The sequence below is a fragment of the Bos mutus genome, chromosome 21 (genome assembly GCF_027580195.1).
Source record: "Bos mutus isolate GX-2022 chromosome 21, NWIPB_WYAK_1.1, whole genome shotgun sequence".
NCBI lineage: Eukaryota > Metazoa > Chordata > Mammalia > Artiodactyla > Bovidae > Bos > Bos mutus.
Window position 1 is genome coordinate 68258199 of NC_091637.1, and position 25375 is coordinate 68283573.

Consider the following 25375-nt stretch of genomic DNA (forward strand, 5'->3'; position numbering starts at 1 on the left):
CCCTCGCAGTGCGAGCTCCCTTCTTCTGCTGAGCCGGGCACAGGTGGGGCCGCCCACCGCCGGGCGCACTGCTGGGACCCTCCTCGCCCTTCCCTCTGCAGGTGCGTTTCCCCTAGAGCTGCCGTGGCGCTCCCTTCTGTACCGTAGGGACAGGTCAGGGCCTGGCTCTGTCCGGGGCCAGAGACCGTGGGGCGGGACGGGGCGGGCCCCGGAGCTCCGGGTGTGCCGAGCAGGGGGCCCCGGTCGCGCCCATGAACCCTCCGCGGCTCCGGCCGCCCAGGCCCTGAAGCCCAGCTCCCAGGGCTTCCCTCGCTCTGGCCGCGCGCCTGCTCCCTCGGCCCAGGCCTGCCCAGACCGTGAAGGCGAGAACGCCTACGGGCCGAACCTCACTGCGGCGTCTGCCCCCGCCGTTAATCCCTCTCCGCCTGGAGCTCCTGGGACACCGGACACCTCTGTGGTAGCGCCCAGCGCGGGGCGAGCGGCCCGGGGGCACTCTCTCCCGGACCCCGTGCCCCGCCCCGGGGGGGACGGAGGAGGCGCCCGCGACCCTCCGGCCCCCGGCCCTCCGAGAGAACGCCTGGGGTTGGGCGCGGGAGGCTCGCGAGGATGGGGCGCGCCCTGGGGCTCCCCACCTCCTCCTTCGCCCTCCAGCCCTCACTGGGTCGGGCGGGGCCGAAGGTGAGAGGCCGGGGGTGCGGCTCGAGCTTCGGGCTCCCGGAGCTGGGTTAAGCGTTAACCGCGCGCGGGCTCGGAGCCAGGACGTGGGGCGGCTGCGGGCACCGGGTTGCGCCCGGTACGCAGGGGCGGGTCCCTGAGGCGAGGCGGGGCGCAGAGCCGGAGGGGAGGGGTCTGGGAGCCCAAGGGGGCTGCGGGAGAGGCGGCCGGCCCGGGAGGCGGAGGCGGGGCGGGCGCGGGCGCGGGGTCCGCGCGCACCTGGCGCCCCGGGCCGCCCCGACCTGGATTTCCGGGGGGCGGAGGCGGGGCCGGGGGCGGGCCGGGGCGGGGCGCCCGCGGACGTCAGGGACCCGCCGCCGAAGCCCGGCGCCGCTCCGCCCGTGGGCTCGCCGGGCTGCCGCGAGCGTGCGGGCCGCGCCGGGCATGTCCTAGGCGGCGGCCCCGCCCAGCGCTCGGCCGGCCGGGCGGGAGGGCCGGGGCCGAGCCGGGACGGAGCCGGGGCTGAACCGCAGGTAAGACGCGCCGATCTGCGCCCGCGGCGGCCGGGCCTCCCCTCGCGCGCACCTGCGCGCCTCCGGGGCCGCGTGGGCGGCGGGCAGGGGGCCGAGGTGAGGGGTCCAGTGGGCCGGACAAAGGCGCGAGGGTGGGGGCTGCCGACGCACCTGGCCGGGCCGGTCCCCGCCGCCGCGGAGGCGGCCCGGGTCTGCGCCGGGCCGGGAGGGGCCGCCGAGCGCGCGTGTGCGCGGCCTGGAGAGAGGGGTCCCCACCCAGGCACCGGCTGGGCCCCGGCCGTCCGCGGCGGGCGCTGATTCAGAGCCGGCGCCGCCCCCTCCCCCTCCCGGCCCAGCGCTCCCGCCGGCCGCCTCCCGGCCTGGCCTCATCTCCACGGCCCCTCCCTCCACCTTCCTCCTCCTCTCTGTCTCCTCGTTTCCCTTCCCCGCCGCCGCCGCCGCCTCTCCGCCGTCCCTGCCTCCTCTCCCGGCCCGGCCCCGGCCTCGGTTCCGTCTGTCCCTTCCAGCCGCCCGCCGCCGCCGCCGCTCCCAGCCCTTCCCAGCCCCTGCCCCTGCCCCGGGCGACTCCTCCTCCCCGCACCCCTGGGCGGGTGGCCCTTCTGGCTGGGGCGGCCGAGGGGACAAGTTTGGGGTGTTTATTATTCTCCCTCCTAGCAACGATGGCCAGCCCAGCTCCGAACCGGCCGCAGGCTGCTGAGGAGCGTCCACCACTCCAGGCCCGGGCCTTTTTGGGATGGGCTGGCAGTGGCAGGGGCGGCCTGGCTCGGCCACAGCCGCATCACCGGGCTCTGGGGTTTTGGCCTCCCTTTGCCAGCAGAGGCTGTGGCCTTCTGTGGGTGGGGTCTCCGTTCCCAACTGCTGATGGGGACCTAGTAGCAGGTGACAGCAGAGGGAGGGAGCTGGGCGGGGTGGGGGCTGGGAAGCACCGTGATGGGGCGGGCATGCCCCAGGGCTGCAGGGGCTTGGAGGTCCCCACCCCCCGGCCTCCAGGGGCGGCCCCTCCGGCTGGACCTTGAGGAAGGGCAGGGGTCCCAGCATGAGGGGCTCTGGCCGGCCGGGCCTTCTTCCGGGTGGATTTCGTGTGTCTTCCCACGTGCTTGCCGAGGTGGCACGGGGTATGGGGATGCCATGGATTACACGCTCACTTGGGCCTTCACCGATGGTGGAGACCCGGCTCTCAGGAGCCTCAGGCAGAGCTCCGGTGTGGGCGTTGCAGGGAGGAGGCCTGGGGGTGCTCCCCCAGGGTGCCAGCACCTTCCTGTCTCTTCCTGGTTAGTGTCTCACCTCTCACCTAGTCCCCACTGCACAGAGTGAGTCAGGTCAGGGGCCTGGGGTCTCCAGGGCTGGCCTCACAGGTGTGCGACATGTGCTCAGACCCTGAGCCGGGTGTAGCCGTCTGCTCTTCCTGTCCTGAGCTCCTGCGTGACTTTGGAACAGGCCTGCTGCATTTCATCCTGGACTTAGCTCCAGGGTGACAGCAAGTCCTGGGCCTCCAGGGCGTCTGCTCTGCTCCTGGGCCAGCCACTGGACTCCCAGGCACGCGTGACCCAGCATCTGGGCCCTGGCCTGTCCCTCTGCCTGCAGCCCAGCCCCAGGGGCTCGCGTGCCCACTTCCCCACCCCCCGCCTTGGATGGACCTCTGCCCCCAGCGCTGCCAGCCGCCCCTGTTTCTCTGCGTTGCTGGCACCTTTGCTCAAGCTGCTCCCCTCCTTGGCGCCTGCCAACCGGCTGGAAGGAAGCCCCGTGATGCGGGGACAGTGTGCGGCTCCCAGAGCCCAGGATGGCGCCTGTGTGTGTGCATGCCCGCTCCAGGAGCGTGGCTCGGGAGCTTGTGGGCGGTGCTCCGAGTGTGTTTGGAAGCTGTGTGCACACGTGTGTGGCACGGGTGTGTCTGTGAACTTGTGCTGGTGGTGACACGTCTCTGGGCAACGGGCATGGGTCCCACCACCCCCTGACCACATCTGCCCCCAGGACCTTGGGCACCACAGCACCACCTCCCTCCTGGGCTCTGGCACGCAGACAGAGAAGAGGGTACACATGGGGCCAGAGCATAAGGGGGGAACCTTAGCCTGGGAGGGGGTCCATGGAGGACAGGCACGGTCCGGGAGGGGCTGGCCTGGGTCGCAGTGGTGGCTCCGTGAAGGTGCTTGAGGCCCAGTAGGGCAGGCTCTGCGCAGGCCTTCAGGGTGCCCAGGGGCCAGGGCCCAGGCAGGGGGACCCCTCTCTGATGACTCCTCCCACCCCCAGGGCCGGACGGGCCTCATGAGCGCCAAGATGAGCGTCACCTCGTGGTTCCTGGTGAGCAGCAGCGGCACCCGCCACCGGCTCCCCCGAGAGCTCATCTTCGTGGGGCGAGACGAGTGTGAGCTCATGCTGCAGGTGAGTGTGGGCACCCACGCCGGCCGGGGCGGGGGGCCCCCCGGGGAGGAGGCCTGGGCCTCCGCCTGGGCCCTGGACCCACAGTGGGCCCGTGGGTCTCGGGTGGGCTGTGTGCTCAGGGGTGAGGGGCCTGGGCCTCTTCCGATGGGAGGTCCTGATGCCGTCGGACTCTGAAGGCGTCAAGCCCGCCTTTGCAAGGCGCCTGAGAGCGGATCTGAGCACATCCTCGTCGCCCAGGGGCCCCAGCTGGGCTGGGAATCAGGGGCTACAGGGCCGGCTCTGACCAGGGGAAGCCCAGTGCCCCCGGGAGGGGGCTGGAGAGGCTGGCAGGGCACCAAGGGCCAGGACGCCAGGCGCTCGGCAATCAGGAATTTCCGTCTGGCTCTAGTTTGCGTTGCGCTGACCTTGGCTCCTGAGTCTGGCTCCCAGGATCAGGGAGGGCAGGGCGGGGGGGCCGGAGACCTGATCTGTAGGGTCCACAGGGTTCCCCCACCCTAATGGTTGTCACCAAGTCGGGCTCCCCGCGGCCCCGAGCCCTCCCCGGCATGGGGCCTGGGCCCCTGTCCCCAAGGCCGCCAAGCTCCACAGGTCCCACCGTGGGACTCTCAGGAGGTGTCAGTGGGCTGCACTGCCCGGTCCAACCAGGGGCCCACTTAGGGCCAGGTGAGACCCTGTGCCGCGTGCTGCCTCCTCTCTCCCTGGGATTCGTGAGGCTTTGGGCTGCAGCTGAGGATCCCAGCGAAGTGTGTGTCCACTCGGGCAGCAAGTGCAAGGCCTGTGCATGTCCAGACACCCTGGCTTCTCTAATGATTTGCCCGCCTCCAGACCCAGCAGGACCCTGACTTGCTGCCTTTGCTTGTTCGGTCTTTTCAGTATCTCTGGTCTAGAGTAGCCTCTCCCTTTTCCTCTTCGCATCTTGCCTTTGGAAGTTGCCTTTGGAAGTTGCCTTTGGAAGGCTCTGTGCAGGCCTGGGCAGGTGTTTTCTGTAGAGGGCCGGGTTCAAGGTTGAGGCTTTGCGGGTCACATGCCTCCATCACAGCCCCTCGCCTTTGCTGTTGGCATGAAGCCCTGTGCTCAGTCCAGCGGGCGCCAGTCAGACTTTGGCTGTGGACGTTGAAATGTCCATTTCATATTATCTTCACCTGTCCTGAAAGAGTCTTTTTTTTTGACCGTGGGAAATGGAAAGACTGTGTCTCAGGCCCACATAAAACAAGCAGAGGCCGTAGAGTGTGCCTCCGGGGATGGCTGACGCGAGGCCTGGATGTGGCTGGTGGCTCCCTGCTGGCGTGTGACATGACCCCTGTTGTCTGTCAGTTGGTGAGAGATCTAAGGGGTCGCTGCCTTTGGCCCTGATCCCTGGCAGGGGGTTGTGTGTTCCCTGCTGTGACCGAGTGTGTGGCCCCCTGGGGTGGCCAGGAGGGCCTCTGGCAGGGGGCCCTGCAGGGGCCTGGGGGTGCTAGGGGCCGGCATGCTTGCTCCTCTCCCCCTGCCCGGCCCTGTCCCCGCACCAGGCCCTCACTCTGCTTGCTTCTTTTCCCCAGCGTTGGAGGAGACACTCCTGGTGCAGTGGGGGCTGGGCACTCAGAGTGAGTCTGGGGTCCGACTCCTAGTTTCTGGGCTAGTTGGTGGTCGAGCCCTGAGCAGGGTGCAGGGCCAGGCCAGCTTCATGCTGGGCCAGCTCCTGGCCTGGGGGCACCCTCGTTTCTGCCCTTGGCTGTCCTGGGCGGTGTGGCCGTGTGTCTATCACACAAGGAAACTGAGGCTCCAGGTGGTTGTGTATCTGGAGAGTGAAGTGGGAACGCCGCCCGCTCCACCCACTGGCCCCTTACTCAGGACGCCCCACGCCCTTGTCTCCTGGGCTGTGCGGTCCTGCTGGCCCCCTTCACCCGCAAGCCCAGAGCCCCTGCTAGGGAGTTCCTCACCGGCACACCGCTGCCTGACCTCAGTCCCCCCACCCCCACTGCCCAGCCCGAGTCCCCCCCAGTGCCCTGCCTGAGTTGCCCCATCCTGATGGGATTCCCTTCGGCTTTTCCCCGGGGGCAGCTCCAGGCCTCCTGGCCTCCTGGCTCCTGCCTGGCGGCCCCTGTGGCTCCCCCTCAGCCTGGGCTCTGAGCGCACGAGGCCTCTCCCTGGAGGCCCTGTCCACACCCACAGCCTCGGTCCCCATCTCTGCTCATGTGATGCACACGGTGGCTCTCGCTGCCCTGTCCCCAGCCCCCTGAGTCCCCAGCTCCTGGGTGTCTCAGGCAGCTCTGGCCTGCTGCCTCTGAACAGACCCCTTATCCTCTGACCCGCCGGGTGTCCAGGGCAAACCCCGACATCCCTCTCCCCACCTTGCGCCTCGGGCGTCCCTGAGTGCTGCTCCCACCCCCAACTGTGCGGCCTCCGTGGGGCCCCGCCTGTCCCCACCTGCCCCAGCTCTCTGGCACCCCCGTGCCTGTCCCAGCCCCTCCACTCAGCTGCCCTCTCCCGTCCCATCCTCACCCTCTTCCAGCTGCGTGTTCCTGGAGCACCCAGGCCTGCCCTCTGCGTCCATTCCCACATTTGTGATGGTCACTGACCCTACGCTGGAGCCTGGGGTCCCCATGGCAGGGCTGGGCCTGCCACAGACATGTGGGAGGAGACAGATGACCCCCCAGGAGACAGACAGAAGGTGGCACTGGGGTTGGGACAGGGGTTGTGACATGATGAGAGCTGAGGAGCGGGAGCCTGAGGGTGCTGCTGGAGACGGGGGGTCCTCTCGGGGGACAGAGGAGGGGATGAGGGGAATGAGGGGAAGGCTGGGGAGCAGGGGGCTGCCCCGAGGCTGTGCTGCCATCCAGTCAGGGGCCTCGGTGGGGGGGGCCTGGGCGGGGGCGCTGTGTCCCAGCCTGGCCTCGGTGCCCCCAGACTCTCCAACTGGTCCCCCACGCACCTCAGGGCATGGCTCCCGGGCTGAGCCTGGCTCCCCCTGGGCCTGAGAAGGGATGAGAGTGGGGACCCGGGCCCAGGCCTCCTGCTGTGGCTGCTGCACCCGTGGCCCGGGCTCTGGTGCAGGGCATGTGTCATTACGTGTGCACACACGTGTACACACGCAGACGTGTAGGTGCACCCACGCGTGTGTTGAATGTGCCTGTGTGTGAGAGAGCGCCTGTGTGTGTTTGTGGCGAGAGGGCCTCTCCACTTCCGCCCGTTCGCCCCTTGGGAGGGTGTCAGCTGGGCTCCGTCCGCTCCCGTCCTTACCCAGAGACCCGGCCCGGGAGCCCCTGCGCACACACACCCCACACAGGCGGGCCGTGGGTGCTGTGGCCCAGCTGGGTGGTGCTGGGTGTGAGCTGGCAGGAGGGTGTGCCCAGAGCCCAGGGTTTTGGCCACTGCTGGATTCCGGGCAGGGCTTCCACCCATGGAGGGCGTCAGGCCCGAATTTTGGAAGCCCGTCTTTACTCCGTTTTAAAGGGAGTACAATTAGGTTCTCTCCCAAAGGTCCATGTGTCTGGAACTTCTCTAGTCTATTTTGCAGGTCTGTGACCCACCCACTCCACTTGCCATGCCCCCTGCTTTGGGTCCTCTTAAGTCTGAAGTCCCAGACCCCCTCCCCACCTCCTGGGTGGGCCTCCAGCCTCTAAGCTGGCCTCGGTGGGGTGGGGTTGCCTCTGGCCTGGGGCATTGGCCCAGAGGGAGAGGGTTCTGGATGTGGGGCCCCTCCCTGCCTGGGCCCAGGGGGTCCTTGGGGTTCCTGCAGTCTGGGGAGGGGCTGTGGCCGGGGCTGTGCCTGGAGTGGAGGGGCCTGGGAACTGGAAGGGGCAGCCCAGGCTCTGGGTGCAAATGAGGGGGGCTGTGCCAAGTTCCGGGAGCCAGGAGGTGGGTAGGGCGGGGCATCTTGCCAGGAGAGGGAAGGAAGACCGAAGGAGGGGTGGTCCTGGGCAGAGGACCCAGGCCCAGAGTGGGCAGGGCACCTCCAGAGCCTGCACAGCGCTCTGCCAGCAGGCTGGTGGGGCACCGTGGGGAGGGGAATGTTCGGGGAGAGTGTTTCTGGGAGCCCCGGAAAGCTCCACGGAAGACGCAGGGTCGGGGCCAGGCTGGGGGCTGTGCGGCTGGACGGGGGTGGGCTGCCTGGGGTGCTGACCAGGAAGGCGGGGGCCTGGGGGCGTGGCCGGAGCAGCTGGGGATCTCGGGTGGCGGCCGTGCCGAGGGAGGCCGAAGGGCCAGGTGGACGAGGAGGAGAAATTGGGTTTGGCCAGGCTGGACTTGACCCACCCAGAAGGCAGCCAGGGGAGGGTCCAGGAGGTGGGGTCTGAGGCTCAGAAAGGGAAGAGAGGTGTTCAGGTCAGAAAGGCGAGTCTAGAAGCCCCTCTAGGGGCCACACCTCAGCAAAGGTGGCGGCGAGCCTGAGGGGCAGAGTGCGCTCCTGCCGCCCACCCCTTGGGCCTTGGGCCGGGTGCAGCCCCTTCCCCCACCCACCCCCCCCGCCCGGTCCCATCACGCCCCAGTGTGCAGCCTCCAGCAGCCTCTCCCCAGGCCCACGGTGCTGGGAGGCCTGACACCCGGCCAGCCAGAGGGCATAAGAGTGCCTGACCCGTGGGGCCTCCCACAGGGGCAATGATGTGCCTGGGAGAGGGCAGGCGAGCCTGAGCGCATGCCTGGAAGCTGCTGGTTCTTGTCTAAGCCACCTGGAGGAGGGGGCGGGGCCCCCCGTGTGCCCGCCCCGGCCCCACCCACCACCCCACCAGGCCAAGCCTTGGCAGGGGCTGCCTCGGGGCCCAGTGGGGAGTCCAGTAGGGGACCTGGTGCCTGTGTCTGGGCACAGGCCGCGGCCAGGGTGGCCAGGAGCCGTCTAGCTGCGGGTGCCAACTTTGGCTGAGAAAGTTAGGGCCGTGGCAGAGACCAGGCCTGGGGTGCAGGGCTGCTGCTGCTGCTGCTAAGTCGCTTCAGTCGTGTCTGACTCTGTGCGACCCCATAGACGGCAGCCCACTAGGCTCTTCTGTCCCTGGGATTCTCCAGGCAAGAATACTGGAGTGGGTTGCCATTTCCTTCTCCAGTGCATAGAAGTGAAAAGTGCGGGGCTGCTGCTGCTAAGTCACGTCAGTTGTGTCCGACTCTGTGCGACCCCATACACGGCAGCCCACCAGGCTCCCCTGTCCCTGGGATTCTCCAGGCAAGAACACTGGAGTGCGGGGCAGTAGGTCTCAAAGTCAGACTCAGCTCACCTGAGACTCGTTACCTGGGGAGCCAGAGCCTCCTGCCCCCGCGCCGCCCATGTGAGCCCAGGAAGCTCGGTGGTCCTCCCTGGGAAGCCCCCAAGTGGGGGCTGGGGCGCTGTGGCAGGAGGCTCTGCGTCAGGGAGGCCCCAGCTGGCCCCGCGGACTCTGTACCGCCCTTGAAACCCCTGCACCCCCACTCCCTCCAGGGGCCCGAGGCTCTGTGGCAGGATGAGGTGGGGGCCCAGCAACCCACTCGGGGGCCGTCACATAGCAGTGTCGTCAGGCCCAGCCAGCGCCGGCCTCAGCATCCAGGACAGGCCCAGGGCTGTGGCCCCCACGAGCCTGCCCACTGAAGTCTCCTTTCCAGGTCCTGCCTTGGTGCCCCTGCCAAGCTGCGTGACCTTGGATGCGGGCAGGGCTGGGCCGGAGCCCACGTCCGCCTCTCCCTCATGTGCTCTCGTCTCCGGGTAGGGAGGAGGCCCAGCCCTGGGAGCTCCCGTCCTGGGGGCGGGGGCTGGAGCCTCCCCTGGAAACTGGTCGTTTCTGGATGATGCTGGAGGGGCTGGGTGGGCAGAGCTTCAGAGAAGTGGCTCCCAGTGGTGGTCGCTGGCGGGGCAGGGCTCTGGGCCCTCACCTGTGAGACCTGAGAAGCCTGGAGGGTGGTGACGTGGAAGCTCAGGTGCTGGGCCAGGGCCGGGCGGTCCTGTCCTGGGCAGCAGGGAGCACGTGGGCCCCGTGGGCCCTACGAGTGTGCTCTGGATGTGGGGTGTCTCGTGGGCACTCCTGGAGGGCTGAGCGGCAGGGCCCCTTGGTGGCTGGTCCTGCCAATCTCACCTGGGGCTGGACCTTGGCCAGGCTCACCTGGTGCAAGGACGGAAGCAGCTGCCCCTGGACCTGAGGGGCCTCAGGCACTGAGGTGTGGCCGCGGGGCGGGCCGCGATGCTGTGCTGAGACCCCCAGCCCCTTGGCTGGGCAGGACAGCCTGTGCTGGCGCTTCCTGATGGAGCAGAACGTGACCCTGTGACCTCGTCCCTGCCTCTCTCGAGGAGTGGAGGGACTGCCGCTTGACCACGTGAGGGAGCTGGGTGGGGCCCTGGTGAGCTGGTGGCCAGGGCGGAGGCACATGTACACATGCTCATGTGGCACCTGGGCAGCAGGATGCACACTCAGGGTGTGCCAGCCGGGCGCACGCCAGCGGAAGTGCGCGTGCATGTGTGTGCGTGTCCACCACTCTGAGAGGCCTGCGCTGTGGGATTGGCTGGTGGGGTCGGGGCTCCCCGAGCCCCCGAGCCCTCCCTTTGATCCTCCCTCTGGGCTCCCGTCCTCCTCCGGCCCCCCGCCCTTGGGAGTGAACAGCCTGTCCTGGAGCATCGGAGGATGTCCAGCCCTTCCCACGCTCCCCCAGGAGCAGTGGTGGGGAGGGCAGTGGGTGCTGGCCAGCTGGTGCCCGCTGGTCACAGAGGGAGGTCCCAAAGCGGCACGCTGGGGCGGGAGGAACCCGAGGCTCCTTGGTGCTGGGCAGGCTGGCTGGGTCCGGCCTGCATGGGCTTTCTGGGGGGCGCACGCTGAGGTGTGGAGACGTGACTGAGACCTTTGTGCTGCGAGGCCCAGGGCCTGGTGGGGGTGTGATCTGGTCGGGGCAGGTGGATGAGGGGCCACCTGTGGGGTCACTTCCCCTGGGTCCCCTTCCCGGGAGGCCACCTGAGGGCCTCCGTGTCTCTCCAGTCCCGCAGCGTGGACAAGCAGCATGCTGTCATTAACTACGACCAGGACAGGGACGAGCACTGGGTGAAGGACCTGGGCAGCCTCAATGGGGTGAGTGCCGGGCTTCTGTGCTGGTCACGCCCTTCCCACAGGCCCCACCCGCCATGGCCCCGCCCTCACCTTGGCCCCGCCCCTTCCCACCAGTCCCACCCGCCCCCTGGCCTCACCCGTCACCCTGGCTGGGCACCCTGCCCCGCTATCGTCCTCCAGGACCTCCTGCTCTGGTGGCTTCCTTGAGAAGGCTCCCTCTGGGCTTGGGAGGGGCTGCCTTCTGGGAGGAGGGGAGTCAGGCCCTCAGGAGGGGATGGGAGGTTTGGGGACCTCCTGCAGGCTGGAAAATGGGCTCCTAAGATGGATGGATGCTGCGTGTCCCGTCCTAGGGGCATATCTGAGCTCTTTTGTGAGTTGGGAGTGGCAGGTTCAGAGAGGTGACCAAGAGGAAGTTCCTGGCTGCAGGAGCAAGTGAGGGGTGGGCAGAGACTGTCAGGGAGGACAGGAGGAGCCCTCCGCAGGGTTCGGCGTCTATCTGGGCGTCTTGTTCCTTCTGTTTGGTTCCCTGCCCTGGAGGCTGTTTCAGTAAGAAAGCAAACCACCAGCCTCCCTCCAGCCAAGGAAGACCCTGCCCCCGCCCCCCCCACCCTGAGCTGGGGGTCCCGCAGCACCCTCAGGCCCACCCTACCTCCACCAGTTGCTGAGTCCCACCCACCCAGTCCCCCTCTGAGTGCCCCCAGCCTGGGGTCTTGGTCTCTGCTGGAGTCTGTCCCCTGAGACCCCTTCTCCCTCGGCCTCCCAGTCAGATGAACCATCCCTGCCCGAAGGGGGCTGCAAAACCTGGCCAGCCTTGCCCAGGGCCCCCCTGCAGGTCTGGGGACTGCCTCCCAAGGGCCTCAGGTGCTGGGGCTGGCAGGGGCCCTGTGTGTCCGTTTCACAAGGGTGTCACGGCTCTGTGCTCGAGGGCTGTGTCAGGGTCCCTGGGTGCTGGGTGGACCCCACGCCTTGGCCTCCCTTCCAGCCATCTGTCCTGTGGTCCCTTTGGGGAGTGACGCTGGTGTGCCTGTGCTGGAGGTCAGTGCCCGGCCCCGAGCAGCACAGGAGGGCTGGGTGGTTCACGGCCCCACGTGCCCTGGCTCAGCACCCCGTTGCCTCCCCGCAGACGTTCGTGAATGACGTGCGCATCCCAGACCAGAGATACGTCACGCTGAAGCTCAATGACGTCATCCGGTTTGGCTACGATATCCTTCCGGGTGCTTACCCTCCTCCCCGCCCCCTCCATCCCCACGGCAACGGGTGCCCTGTCACTCACCCTCCTCCCCTCCCCCCACTGTCCCCACGGCCACCATCGCCCTGTTATCCTGGAAGCAGGTGGGAGCCCCTTGGTCCCAGCCAGGGCCCCAGGGGGTTAGAGGCAGCAGGATGAACCTGGGGTGGGGCTCCGGCCTGGCCATGGGCACCTCTGTCCACTCGACGGCCCACCGGTGTGTGCCCACACAGGCCTGAGGAATGAGCTTTCCTGGGACCCAGGGTCTGGTGTTGCTGGGGGACCCCAGGAGTGACTTCTGTGCTTAGAACGTGGGGGGTGGGGCGACCCATACGCGTGGCAGGAGTGCAGCCCGTCCCCTGCCCCCCTATCCTCGGTGCCCCCACTGAGCCCTCACCACCTGTGGAGCCTTGGGAGGCCGGGGCTGAGGGTGGTCTGGGATGGGAGCCGGAGCGAGACGCGTGTGGCCTGCCCTCCGGGGCCCCCTGGGCTCCTGGGCTGTGCGTGGGGAGGAGGGGGTGTCCCTGCAGCCCTCAGGCACGTGGGTGCGATGACCGGGGCCATCACGGCCCGCAGGCAGCCCCTGCAGTGTGGACACGTGCCCGGGACAGGATGGGTGTGCGGGAGCGAGCCTGCCGGCGTCCACCCTCATGGCCGTGTGCCCTCCTCATCCACCGCGCTGGCAGTGGAGGGTGCCGTCCGCGGGCCTGGCCCGCCCTTGCTGCTGCCCGTGCTCCTTAACGCGCTGCCACATCCCAACATGTACGTGCTGGAGCGTGTGCAGCACCGCGTCCCGGAGGAGGCGCTAAGGGTCAGTGCTGCGCGGCCCGGCCCCGCCCCCGGCACCCCCTTCCCGCTGCTGTCCCTGAGGCGTCTTGGCTGCCGGGCCGCGGTGCTGTGAGTCAGCCCGGTCTGGCCTGCTCCGCCGGATGGCCTGGTCTGGCCAGCGGGGAGATAGCCACCCCCCTCCCCCCCTCCCCCGCCGTGACGCAGCCACAGAGGAGGGCGTGGCGGGAGCCTGAGAGGAGGTTTCTGGGCCCAGCTGGAGGGGGGGTCCGAAAGAGGACCCACCATCCTGGCATCTCGAGCACCAGGAGGACCCTCCTCCTGGGTGGGGACAGGCAGGGATGGGTAGCCAGAGGCTGGCAGAGGGCAGCCTTGGGGAAGGTCCTGGGTGGGGGTGCCCTCAGGCACACTTCCGTCAGCTGGGGCTGGGGTATGGGGGTCACAGCAGGTGGAGCCCCCACTTTCCTCTTGGTCAGCTGTGCGGGCGTCAAGGAGCGGACTCAGGGGACCCTGTGCACACCCCAACCCAGGAGCCCCGACAGGAGTGGGGGGAGGCTCACTCCTATTTTCCAAAGGAACTGTGGGCAGTGCAGGGAGAGTGGGTGGCCTGCCCAGAGGCCCATGACCAGTGAGGGGCAAGGGCCCCAGTGAGCCCGGCTCCAACCACCATGGAGCTCAGCTGGAGGTGTGGGGACCAGGCACCATCCAGGCACGTGTGTACACACACACACACACACCCACACCCACACGCACGGGCACCAGCAGGCACTGCTCTCCACCTCCCACGGCTCTTGGGGACTGACCCCACCCGTCTCTCGAGGGGTCTGTGAGTGGTGGTTCCCCTCTGACGGCTGCTGCCCACTCCATCCTGGAAGCTTAAGGACCCCCATCGTCGAGCTGTGTGGCCCGGACCATGGCCTGGACCACCCATGTGGTCCAGGGCAGGTCTTAGGTGTCTGCCCGTTGCGGGGTGGTGAGGGAGACGTTCTCTGTGGGGCCGGGCGAGGCGGGGCTATCCTGGGGGGCGGGGCTGTCCTGGGGGCGGGGGCGGTGTTCTGGTGGGGTGGGGCTGTCCTGGGGGCTGGGGCTGACCTCGGGGGCGGGCCTGTCCTGGGGGGGGGGGGGCGTACTTTAGGGGGCGGGGCTGTCTGGGGGGGGTGGCTTCGGGGGAGGCGGGGCTGTCCTTGAGGCGTGGCCTCGGGGGCGGGGCTGTCATCGGGGGCGGGGCTATCCTGGGGGCGTGGCCAGGGGCGGGGTGTCCTTTGGGGGCGGGGCTGTCCTGGGGGTGGCCTCGGGGGCGGGGCTGTCGTCGGGGGCAGGATGGGGCGGAGCGGGCCCGCCCCTCACCCCAGCTGCTGCCCACAGCACGAGAAGTACACCAGCCAGCTGCAGGTGAGCGTCAAGACCCCCGCGCCCAAGAGAGCTGAGGCTGTGCCAGAACAGGCACCCTACTGCGAGGCCTCGACCCCCAGGCCAGAGCGGGGGGACCGGAGACCAGGGCCAGGTAGGACGGCGGTGCTGCGGGGCGGGGGCGGGGCAGGACGCAGTACCCGGGCCCTGAGCCCTCACCAGGAGCTAGTCTTTGACCTCCACCCCTGACGACCCCGCCCGTGTGTGCCTGCCTTCCTGCGCCCCCATAGGCACGCCTGTCCACTCACCCACTTGCTCTGCCCCCCGTGTGCCCCAGCACCCATGTGGTCCAGTCAGACCGCAGGGGCCCTCAGCTCCCGTCTCACTCATCTGTGGCCAGAACCAGAGCAGGGCGTGGGAGAGAGGCCAGCCCTAGGCAGGCCTGATGGATGACCCATCAGGCAGAGGGCGGGAACCGGGGACATGCCTCCCCTGGAACAGCCGCTCCGCGGACAGGCTCTCATCGCCGCCATGGGTGCAGAAACGGGGCTCGGGATGGGCAAGGGTCTGGGCGACAGCAGGTCCGAACTGGGAGGCAATGCCAGGGCCCCCCACAGACCCCAGACCCCAGCATCTTCCCCAGCTGCGGGTCTCCCCTCCTGTTGGTGATGGGGCCGTGTGACCCAGGGTCAAACTCTCTTCCTCTGCAGAGGCGGCCACCTACCGCACCCCGCTGTATGGGCAGCCCTCCTGGTGGGGGGAAGACGATGGGGGCAGCCTACCTGAGGACCGGCACCAGGACGAGCCCTGCCCGGGTGAGGCCTGGGGGGTAGCCTAGGCCCGGGGTGCCTTCTCGGCCATGGGGGGCAGCAGAGCTGACAGTACTGCCTGTGGTCCTGAGCCCGCGTCCCTCCCGCCCCAGAGCGGCCCAAGGACCTGGCTCAGCAGGACGGTGATCTCACGGGGACGCCGGCCGGCTTCCGGGCCCCTTCGGAGCCTCAGATCTACTCCTTCCGGCGGGAGCCCAGCTACTTCGAGATCCCCACCAAGGAGACGCCGCCCCCGCGGCCCCCAGAGGCTCCAGTGCATGAGGCGCCCACCAGGGACGCGGAGCCCGGGGGGGGCGGGGCGGGCCCCGTGCAGAGCCATGCCTGCTTCACCATCGAGTTTGACGACTGCAGCCCCGGCAAGCTGAAGATCAAGGACCACGTCACCAAGTTCCTGCGCCAGCGGCGGCCCCCAGGCAAGGAGGCCACGCCTGTGGAGGTGGTCTCGGCCGAGACCAAGGTGGCCGACTGGCTGGTGCAGAATGACCCGAGCCTGCTGCCCCGGGCCGGCCCCGGCGACGACCGGCACAGCACCAAGAGTGACCTGCCGGTGCACGCACGCACCCTGAAGGGTGAGGCCCTGGCCACTGGGCCTCGTCCCCCCCACACATCTGCCTGTCCTGGGAGCCACCTGCCCTGGCCCCCGGGCCTCGTCCCCCCAGCGCATCTGCCTGCCTGTGCGGGGCTGCCCCGCGTGTCCTTGCTGCCCCTCTGGACCGCGTGTACAGGGCTCCGTGGGGCGGGTAGGGGGGCGCCGTGCTCCGCCTCTGGGACCACAGGGGTCAGGGCTCCCCGAGGCAGGTTGGGGGGCGCTGTGCTCCACCTCTGGGACCACAGGGGTCCTGTGTGCCTTTCCCTCCATCCCACCCGTTGGGTCCCTCCCCGCAGGTCACAAGCATGAGGACGGCACCCAGAGCGACTCAGAGGACCCCCTGGCCAAGGTGGCCGGGGCCCCCGGGGTCCCCACGGAGGCCAGCGGGGAGCAGGCGCGGCTGCAGAGGCAGATCAAGCGGGACCCCCAGGAGCTGCTGCACAACCAGCAGGCCTTCGTCATCGAGTTCTTCGACGAGGACACACCCCGAAAGAAGCGCTCCCAGTCCTTCACGCACACGCCCCCTGGGGACCCCCGGCTCGACCGGCGCCGCGGCCCTGGGCCGGCTGACAGGGACCGCCCCGCTGCCCCCGCCCCAGCCCGAGGGACTGGCAGCAGTTCAGGGCCACAGCGGGCTGGCTCGCTCAAGCGGGAGAAGACGGAGGAGCGGCTGGGCAGCCCCTCGCCAGCCACCCGGGCCGCCGCCCGCCCCTTTGGCAGCGTGGGGCGGCGCTCCCGCCTGGCCCAGGACTTTGCGGCCCAGTGTCTGCGGGACAGCTCCCCGGCAGCCCGGCCGGGCCCCGAGAAAGTGCCCCCCACGCTGCCCGCGCCCCTGACGCCCCGTGGGGCCAGCCCCGCAGCCTCCTCCCCTCCGCCGCCCCCGCCCGCCGACCCCCAGGTGACGAAGGCCCGCAAGCAGGAGGAAGACGACAGCCTCAGCGACGCAGGGACCTACACCATCGAGACGGACGCACAGGACCAGGAGGTGGAGGAGGCCCGCAAGATGATTGACCAGGTGCCGTGCGGGGAGCAGGGCTGGGGGTCCCGGCCTGGGCACAGGCTCTGACCGCGGCTGCCTGTCCCTCCCGGCAGGTCTTTGGGGTCCTCGAGTCCCCTGAACTCTCCAGAGCATCCTCGGCCGCCTTCCGCCCAGTCATCAGAGGGGACAGAGAGGAGCTTGGAGACGGGATGGCCCAGCGAATGGCCCTGCTGCAGGAGTTTGCCTCCCGGCCCGCGGGCGTGACCCCCCAGGTGGAGCTGCAGGTGTGGGGCTGAGCCCAGACGCTGCCCAGGGAGGAACTGGCAGGGAGAGGGCAGCACCTGGCCGAGGTCCTGGGCACTGGGTCCCTGGTCCTGGTCCTGCCCAAGCTGCGGGCTCCAGGCTCCAGTGCCCACCAGGGCTGAGAGGTCCAGGCCTGGGACCCTGAGTCAAGTTGGGGCCTGGGTGCACGTGTCCTCAGAGCAGGGCTTGGCTGAGTCTAAGGGACACAGCAGAGCCTACCTGCTGACCTCTGGGTCACTGGACCAGGTTGAAATGTGGGTGGTCGGGTCAGGGTCCTGCGAGCCAGGCGGGACCACAGCGGACCTCCCAGCTGCTTCTCTGGGGGAACCGGGCAGGCACGGGGAAGGTGTGGGGGCCGGGTGTCGGGCTGGGATGCTTCCCCTCCACCGCCTCTGGACCGCCCCGTGTTGCTCCAGCTTCTCCCCGCCTCACGCCCATCTGCCCTCCCCTCCTAGGGCCTCCCGGTACCAGGCTCCCCCAGGGGTCAGAAGTGGGTGTCCCGCTGGGCCAGCCTGGCCGACAGCTACTCAGATCCAGGCCTGTCAGGTAAGTGGCTCCAGCGTTGCTGTGGCAAGAGGGTGGCCTCAGGCCGCCGACTGGATGGGTGGGCACGCGTTGCCGCCGGAGGAGGGCTAGCTCCCTGTGTGCTTGGGGGCCTGGGGCAGCATCCGCTCCAGCTGGCCCCCTTGTCTCCGCAGAGGACGGCCCTGGGCGCAGAGCCGCAGAGCTGGAGGGGATCCCGCCAATGCGGCCACGGCGGCTGCTCCCGCAGCTGCCCAGTGACAGGGCGGACAGCCCCGCCGGCCCCGAGGTGGCCAGGAGGAGTGGTCCTGGGCCCCCAGAGGTGGGCAGCGAACAGGCCGGCCTCCTCTTAGGCCAGGAGGACCTGGAGCCTGACAGCCTCAGTGATGCCAGCGGCTCAGACGGTGGGCGGGGCCCCGAGCCGGGCGGGGGCCCCCAGGAGGAAAGACGCAGGAGCCCCCAGGAAGGGCCGGCGTGGACGAGGGGCCGGCGCTCACCGAGGGGCCCTGGGGAGCCAGCCCCCACCTCTTTCTTCATCAGTGACCCAAGCGCAGACGTGGCCCTCCCTAGGAAGGCCCCTGTGGCTCCCGGGCAGGTGGAGGGCCCGGGGCGGGCCCAGCCCAGCGCCCCCGCCCCCGCCCCTGCCCCCGCCCCCGCCCATGACAGCAAGTACGTCAGCACCAGCGGGAGGATGGTCATCCAGCTGCAGACCACAGGGAAGCCCCCAGAGCTCGAGGGCCCTGCTCCAGCACCCCCCAAGGAGGCCTTGGCGTTTGTCCGGCAGGAAAGCTTCACCAAGGAGCCGGCCAGCGGCCCCCCGGTGCCCGGCCAGCTGCCCCAGATCCCCAGCCACCCCCTCCTGCAGGACCTGGCCACCACCCGGGCCGCACGCATGGACCTTCACTCTCAGGACACCCACCTGATCTTAAAGGAGACTGAGACGGCGCTGGCCGCCTTGGAGGCCCGACTGCTCTCCACATCCTTTGAGGAGCCGGAGGGGGGGGTGGGCAGCACCCCTGGGCCGCCGGAGGACTCCCTGTCTGGGGATTCTGACGTGGACACAGCCAGCACCGTCAGCCTGCTCAGTGGCAAGAATGGGCCCAGCCCAACCGGCTCCCAGCCCTCGGGGCTGCAGAGGGAGAAGCCGCCATCCCCGCCAGCGGCACAGGACCTGGGGGGCGTCAGCCTGAGCAGCGCCCGCGAGCGGCTCTCGGAGAAGCAGCGTCGCCCTCTGGGCCCAGTGGACACGGGCCATGGAGAGCCAGCAAGACGCCTGGCTGCACGGCGTGGCCACGGCCCCCGGGGGTCCCCGGACTGGCCCGCCGAGGACCGCGACTCCAGCCTTGCGCACCCGCCCAGTGCTGACACGGTCACTTCTGACCACGAGACCCCTGGGGCCACGGGGGCAGCTCGGCCAGGGACGCGCCGGAAACCCATGGCCCCACCGCCCCCGACCGCCGCTGCCCGGGAGGAGCAAGGCCGAGGCTCGGCTGGCGTCCAGAAGTCGCAGCAGGCACTGACCCGCTCCAACAGCCTGTCCACCCCGCGGGCCACACGGGCCTCCCGGCTGAGGCGGGCCCGGCTGGGGGACGCCTCGGACACAGAAGCAGCAGACGGTGAACGGGGGCCCCCGGCCAACCAGGAGCCCGCGGGGCGGCCGGCGGCCGAGCAGGCCAAGAAGCTGTCCCGCCTGGACATCCTGGCCATGCCCCGGAAGCGGGCCGGCTCCTTCACGGGGCCCAGTGACTCAGATGCGGCCCCCACCCGCGCTGGCTTCTCCGGCCGCAGCGTCGAGCTGTATTGCCCTGGACGCAAGCCCACCACGATGGCCGAGGCTCGGCCCACTGCCAGGAAGGCTACCAACGCCGCTGCGGTCCCCCGCCAGCCCTTCAGCAGGGCCCGCCCAGGAAGCGCCCGATACTCATCACCCAGTGAGTCCAGGAGTGGGCGGGTGTTCCCGGGCCCGGTCAGCACGGGCGGTATGTTGGCAGCCTCCTGTGCGGCAGCCTGGCCGCAGGTGTCAGGCCCAGTGCTGGCCCTGGAGGAACCCCCTTCCCCTCAGCAGATGTGCGGGCCCCCAGCCGGGTGTGCAGGGCGACGGGCCTTCCACTGCCCCGGCCGTCCTGAGCACGCAGGAAGCCCCACCCGTCTCCTGAGTGGAGCGGCCCGCAGGTGGAGGGCTGGGTCCACCCACTCCCTCCTGGGGACCCCATGGCTGCAGTGGGGAGGGCTGGCCGCTGTGGCCCCGGAGCTGGCCTCCTGCCAGCATGGACCCCCGCCCGCAGGGGCTGACTGTCCTGAGTGAACTGGTTGGAGGTGTCAGCTCTGCTGTTTCCTCACTGCCCGGCCCCGGCCCTGCCAGTACCTGCCTGCCGACTTAGAGCCCCTCCTGCCTGCAGGTCTGCTGGGGGACAAGGCAGCAGTGGCTGGCAGGGGGTGAGGGGTAAGGGAGCGGGTGGGGCCAGGATGGCTGCGGGCTGGGGGCCACACCTGCTTGGCCCCTGCCCTCCTGGTTCTGTGTGTGTATGCAGCTGCCTCGGGGGTTCAGCGCCAGGGTGGCCAAGGATGGGCTACGATAGATGGATGGGCTGGCAGGTGTAAGGGGGGCTGCGGCAGCTGAGCTTGGGATCCCCTTGGGATCCAGGGGCTGTGCGAGGCCATCCGCGCGGTCCAGCCCAGGGCCACGGCTGATCTACGTGGAGAGATTTACCCTCACCTAGGGTGTCTGTCCGGAGAAGGCAATGGCACCCCACTCCAGTACTCTTGCCTGGAAAATCCCATGGGTGGAGGAGCCTGGTAGGCTGCAGTCCATGGGGTCGTGAAGAGTCGGACACGACTGAGCGACTTCACTTTCCCTTTTCACTTGCATGCATTGGAGAAGGAAATGGCAACCCACTCCAGTGTTCTTGCCTGGAGAATCCCAGGGACAGGGGAGCCTGGTGGGCTGCCGTCTATGGGGTCGCACAGAGTCGGACACGACTGAGGTGACACAGCAGCAGCAGCAGCAGCAGGGTGTCTGTGGGCACCAGTTCTCTGCCGCCAAGGGCACTGGTTCCCATCCGGTTGGCACAGACCCACCCCCCAGACAGAATACGGCCTGTGCCCACTGCTGACCAGCCGCCACCCTGGGCTGCTTCTCGAGGGCCCTTGGACACACCCAGCTGCCTGTCCAGGCACGTGCCTCTGAGCTGGCGGGGGGGTCTGCTGGCGCTTCAGCCGAAGGGCTTCTGGGTGCGGGGGCGCCAGCTGCAGCTCGGCTCACCCTGCCGCTCCGGGCCCTCACCTGGAAGCCTGGGGGCAGCCGCGGGTGCTGAATGCTGCTCTGTTCTGTTCTTGCTTCTGGAACCAACTCACTCACCCGAGACACGCGTCGCCGGCAACAGGGCTCCGATTGCACATCTACTTCTGAGGAGGAGTATGGCTCCCACCACGGCTCCCCTAAACACACACGCTCCCATGCCTCAACAGCCACGCAGACCCCACGGGCTGGCAGCTCCGGCCGGGCGCGACCGAGGGCCCCTGGCCTCCGGGACACGGATGACGAGGGTGAAGAGCCCGATCCCTACGGTTTCATTGTGCAGACGGCCGAGATTGCAGAGATTGCCAGGTGAGGGGCGCTTCTCCTGGGGACGGGCTGGCAGTTCAGAAATGCCATGCAAGTGGGTGGGCAGCTGGGAATCAGGTGGGTGGATGATGGGTAGATGGGTGATGGATGTTTGGAAGGATGGATGGATGGATTATAAATCGCTGGGTAGGTCATTAGATGATGAATGGTTAGATGGATGAATGGATGACAGATGGGGAATAAATGAATTGATGGAGGGTGGAGAGTTGGGTGGATGGATGGAGGGATGGATGGATGATGGTTGGGTGGACAGGTGAATTGATGGAGGGTGGACAGTTGGGTGGATGGATTGGAGGGATGGATGGATGATGGTTGGTGGTGGGTGGTTGGATAGAAGGTGGGTGGTAGGTGGCTGGATGGACTGATGAGTTGATGGAGAGTTGACAGTTTGGTGGGTGGGTGGGTGGGTGGATGGATGCAGATCTGCCCGTAAGGGTGTGGGGAGGAACCTCGGGCACAAGGAAGGTCTTTACAAACTTTTTACTGAAGACGAGTCCCTTCGTGCAATCGTTCAGTGGAGGGTGCCTCCCAGTCAGGCGCGGAGAGGATAGTGCAGAGGTGCCAGAGAGACAGAGTGGCCTTTGACTGGGCGGCGGTCAGTGCTGTGCCGGCCACTGAGAATGAACGGGCCTGGAGGTCTGCTGGGGGTGCCCTGGCCTCGGTGGGTGGACCTGGCCCCTGGGGTGAGCTTGATGTTGGGGGGCTGTGGGGGCCAGAGGTCAGAGCCCCTCCGCTGGGAGAGATGAGAACGATGGTGGACAGTGGCCCCCCGCCCTGAGCCTAGCCGGGGGCTTGAGCACCGCCAGGCACGGTGCCCAGGGCAGGGGATGGAGGTGTGGCTCTAGCCCGGGGTCTTCACAGGCCCCGGCCTTTCCCTCCTTAGGGCAGAGGGGACGAGGGGTCTCGGCTGGCGCCAGGGCCTGTGACTTGGCCCTGCTGTCCTGTGGGGAGGTCCCTGGCCTCTCTGGGCCGGCCTTCCCCTGACCCTTGTTGGTGACCCCACCTCTGTGTCCTGTGGAGCAGGGCCCTTGTGGTCGTAGGGGCCACAGGAGAGGGGGACATGGCCAGGGCCTGGGGGTATCTCTGCCCACCTCTCCCCAAGGCTCCCAGCTTGGTCCTGTCCCTCTGCTGCTGCTGGTGCTGGAGGCTCTGTGCCCTGCCCCTCACCCAGCGGCCGCCTCTTGGTGGGGTCTCCCGCCCCTGCCTAGGGGACCGCGTCCCGCCCCCTCCACCCCGCCAGCTCCTGTCCCCAGCGTCTCCCCTGACAGGGCCAGGCCTGGGAGGAACCCCCAGGGACCCGCCTTCTCTCCCACCGGCTGCAGGCTGAGCCAGACGCTGGTGAAGGATGTGGCCACCCTGGCCCGTGAGATCCACGATGTGGCTGGCGACGGTGACTCCCCAGGCTCCCCGGGGCCCGCCCGCAGCCCCTCCCTCAACAACGTGCCCAGCACTCCTGCCTCCACCATCTCTGCCCGCGAGGAGGTGAGCCTGGCCCTTGGCAGCCCCTTCCACGCCCCTCGCAGACAGGGCTCGGGGGTCGCGGCTGGGAGCTCTCAACAGGGACCCTCACCGCCCTGAGATCACCAGGCCCAGGACTGGCCTTCCTGGGGGAGGGGAGGCCAGGGACCCCGAGCAGCTGGCGCTGTGGCCTGTTCTGCCCGTGGCGCGGCGGGCGTGGGCCACTCCCCTGCTCCCCTCCTCTGCAGCTGGTGCAGCGCATCCCCGAGGCCAGCCTCAACTTCCAGAAGGTGCCGCCCGGCTCCCTGGGCCCTCGGGACCTGGACCAGAACATGAACGACCGCTGTGAGGACGCGCTGGCCAACAAGACTCGGCCCCGGAACCGCGAGGAGGCAGGCGCACCGCGCCCAGGGAGCCCCTCGGGGCGTGGAGGGGCGGGGCCCCCGGGGCAGCGGGCGCCGTGCTGACGCCCGGGTCCCCACAGGTGATCTTCGATAACCTCATGCTGAACCCGGTGTCCCAGCTGTCCCAGGCCATCCGCGAGAACACGGAGCACCTCGCTGAGAAGATGAAGTGAGTCGTCCCACAGTCCCACCCCCCCCCGGGGGAGGGGCCAGGGAGCTACCGCTGCTTGGTGGACGCCCAGCCTGGGCCCCGGACACGGGTACAGACACGCGCCTGTGAGCCACGACCGAGCTGGGCGTCTGCAGGCACAGGCCCCCAAGTGGCCTGCCCCGCCCTCCTCCCAGCCCTCCCCATGACAGGCGCAGAGAGAGGATGCTGGTGCCACGAGCCCGGGTCCTGCTCCAGGCCTCAGTTTCCCCTCGTGCCCGGTGGGGGATGGCGTGGGCCTCTCTGTGGCTGGCGGGGTGGCCTGGGAGGGTCTGTGAGGGGCCCTGCGGTCACCGTCCTCTGCCTGCTCCCGCCCCCACCCCTTCGGGGACAGGATCCTCTTCCAGAATTCAGGGCGAGCGTGGGAGGACTTGGAGGCCAGGATCAATGCCGAGAACGAGGTGCCCATCCTGAAGACGTCCAATAAGGTAAGGGCCACCCCCGGCCCCCGGCCCACCCCCCAGCCCTCTTGGCTCCAGGGAGACCAGGGGAAGTCACCGAAGCCCGGGACCCCGGCTCCTCCCCAACCCCGGTCCATGAAAGGGTCGGGCTGCTCCACCTCCTCTTTGTTGTCCCGCCTCTAGGAGATCAGTTCCATCCTCAAGGAGCTGAGGCGTGTGCAGAAGCAGCTGGAAGGTGGGTGAGGCCCCGACCTGGGGGGACTGGGGGAGGGCTGCCGGGGGCCTTGGTGTGGCCTGACCCAAACCCATGGCTAAGTGGCTGGAAGGACCCCCGGAGGGTGGGCCCGGTGGCAGGGCAGGGTCTCCGAGCGGCCTGACGCTCCACACCCTCCCCAGTTATCAATGCCATCGTGGACCCCAGCGGGAACCTGGACCTGCTAACCGGAAACCGCGGCCCTGTGGGCTCGGCCCAGGTCGGGAGAGCCCGGCCAGCCGCCCCAGGCCTGTGCTCACCCTCCTCAGCCCTGCCGCCCCGGAGCTTCCCGCAGCGAACGAGCTGCGGGACCCCCGGCCTCCCCGACCCCCCCTTCCGCCCTGACTTCCTCCCGGACGCTGAGAGGTTCCTGATCTAGGTGGCGGGGCCTCCCCCGCACTCCACCCACCCTTGTGGCCTCCTCCGGCTCGGACAGGTCACCACGAAGACCCCTACACGTGCCATAACCCCGTGGTGGGTGCCCAGGCCCCCTCCTCAGCTCCCCCCGCCCCCACCCGCCCTGCTGGCCTCCTGGCCCAGCCCCCGCTGCGGCCGCCGCCGAGGGCCAGCATCCTGCCGCGTGTCAGCGCCCCTCCATCCCCGTCGTCGTGTCTTTAGCTTCGAGGAAAGAGTCATTGTGCCATCGCAGCCATGCCCCCCCAGCCTGGAAGGGCCCCGTCCCCCTCGTGGGCTAGGGGACACCCGTTTCCTGCCGGGCCCTCTGTGCTGGCCGGGACCAGCTGGGGGAGGGGGAGCTGGGCAATGCGGGCTCTCAGTGCCAAACACAGGGCTGGGGGGCGGGTGTGCCCCGTGATGCCCCAGCTCTCGGGCTGGGCAGAGGCCAGTGACCCAGGCAGGGGTGCAGCCCGCGGGGACATTTGGGGCAGCGACCCCACTGCTGCGAGCCTTTGGTGCCAACGTAACTGCCAAACTCAGCGTGTGGGCCAGGCGGCCACGCACACAGCCACGCACACGCCAGGAGCGCGTCTGCACTCACGGCAGGCCCAGGCTCGTCCAGGGAGGGTGGCAGGCCCTGTCCTGGGCTCCTGGGGTTCAGGTGAACCACCAGGTGAGGTGAGCAGTTGGCCAAAGTGACCAGATCCCCGGGCTTCCAGAAGCTCCCTGGACTGCGCACCCTCCCCCGTCCTCAGGCCTCCGTGCGCTGGGGGGTGGGGGATGGGGGCAGCCCCCCAGGAACAGTTCATTTCTCAGGATCCTCTCAGCTGGGAACGAGCCAGGCAGCAGAGCGCGGCCCCTCCTTCCTGGGGGGCTGGTGTGTCTGGAGCCTCTAAGCCAAAGAGCCCATTGGCTGTGGCGGGTGGGCGTGCGGCCGCCCCGCCAGGACCATCCTGGGGTGGGGGTGCGCCCGCCCCGCCTGGCGTCTGCACTGATGTCAATGGCGAGCAGGGAGGGGGGTGCTGGGGGTGGGTCCCTGAGGCGGGACCCCAGGCCAGTGGGAGCGGGTGTGGGCCGCGTGGGGGTGACGCGTGTCTTTCCGTCTGGCTGACGTGGCGCCCTGTGCCCCTCCCCGACGTGTACGTGTGTGCGTGCAGTGGGGCCCCGCCCAGCCCCGCCGCGAGCCTGCTGTGTCCGCACGGAGGAGGTGCTGGTCCTGGTGCCCCTCCCCCCGCATGCCCACACGGCTGACCCCCGGAAGCGAGCAGTGGCCGTCCACCCCTGCACCCCCACCCCGTGGTGATCGCTGCACAGTGTTTCTGTTCATGAGTCCACGCTCCTCTGCCCTCCCGCCTTCACCCTGGGATCGGTAACTTATTTGTCTGGCTTCTTGGAGGCACCTCTGTGCGTTTGTCCTCAGGTGGTCTTATGGATGTCTCTCAAAAAATGGTTATTTTATATGATTTGTCATGGAATATGTTCTAATAAATCATTCTTCTATCA

The 25375-nt window shown here is 69.0% G+C and overlaps 1 protein-coding gene across 7 annotated transcripts; it reads left to right on the top strand.

Annotated features, from left to right (window-relative positions):
• Positions 1 to 909: 909 nt before the first annotated feature.
• CEP170B (centrosomal protein 170B) lies at positions 910 to 25375 on the top strand. Of its 7 annotated transcripts, none has more exons than XM_070358086.1 (19): positions 910 to 1187; positions 3435 to 3566; positions 10472 to 10561; positions 11664 to 11742; positions 12521 to 12579; positions 13920 to 14058; positions 14615 to 14719; positions 14827 to 15303; positions 15620 to 16338; positions 16416 to 16586; positions 17061 to 17151; positions 17304 to 19058; positions 20470 to 20734; positions 22021 to 22234; positions 22459 to 22602; positions 22695 to 22783; positions 23157 to 23250; positions 23407 to 23458; positions 23620 to 25375. In XM_070358086.1, the coding sequence occupies exons 2-19, from the start codon at positions 3450 to 3452 to the stop codon at positions 23853 to 23855; spliced, it is 4896 nt and encodes a 1631-aa protein (XP_070214187.1). In that variant the 5' UTR covers positions 910 to 1187; positions 3435 to 3449; the 3' UTR covers positions 23856 to 25375. The 7 variants fall into 7 exon arrangements, with proteins under 7 accessions (XP_070214187.1, XP_070214188.1, XP_070214194.1 ...); XM_070358087.1 differs by having other exon boundaries at positions 20491 to 20734; XM_070358091.1 differs by having other exon boundaries at positions 911 to 1187; positions 20596 to 20734.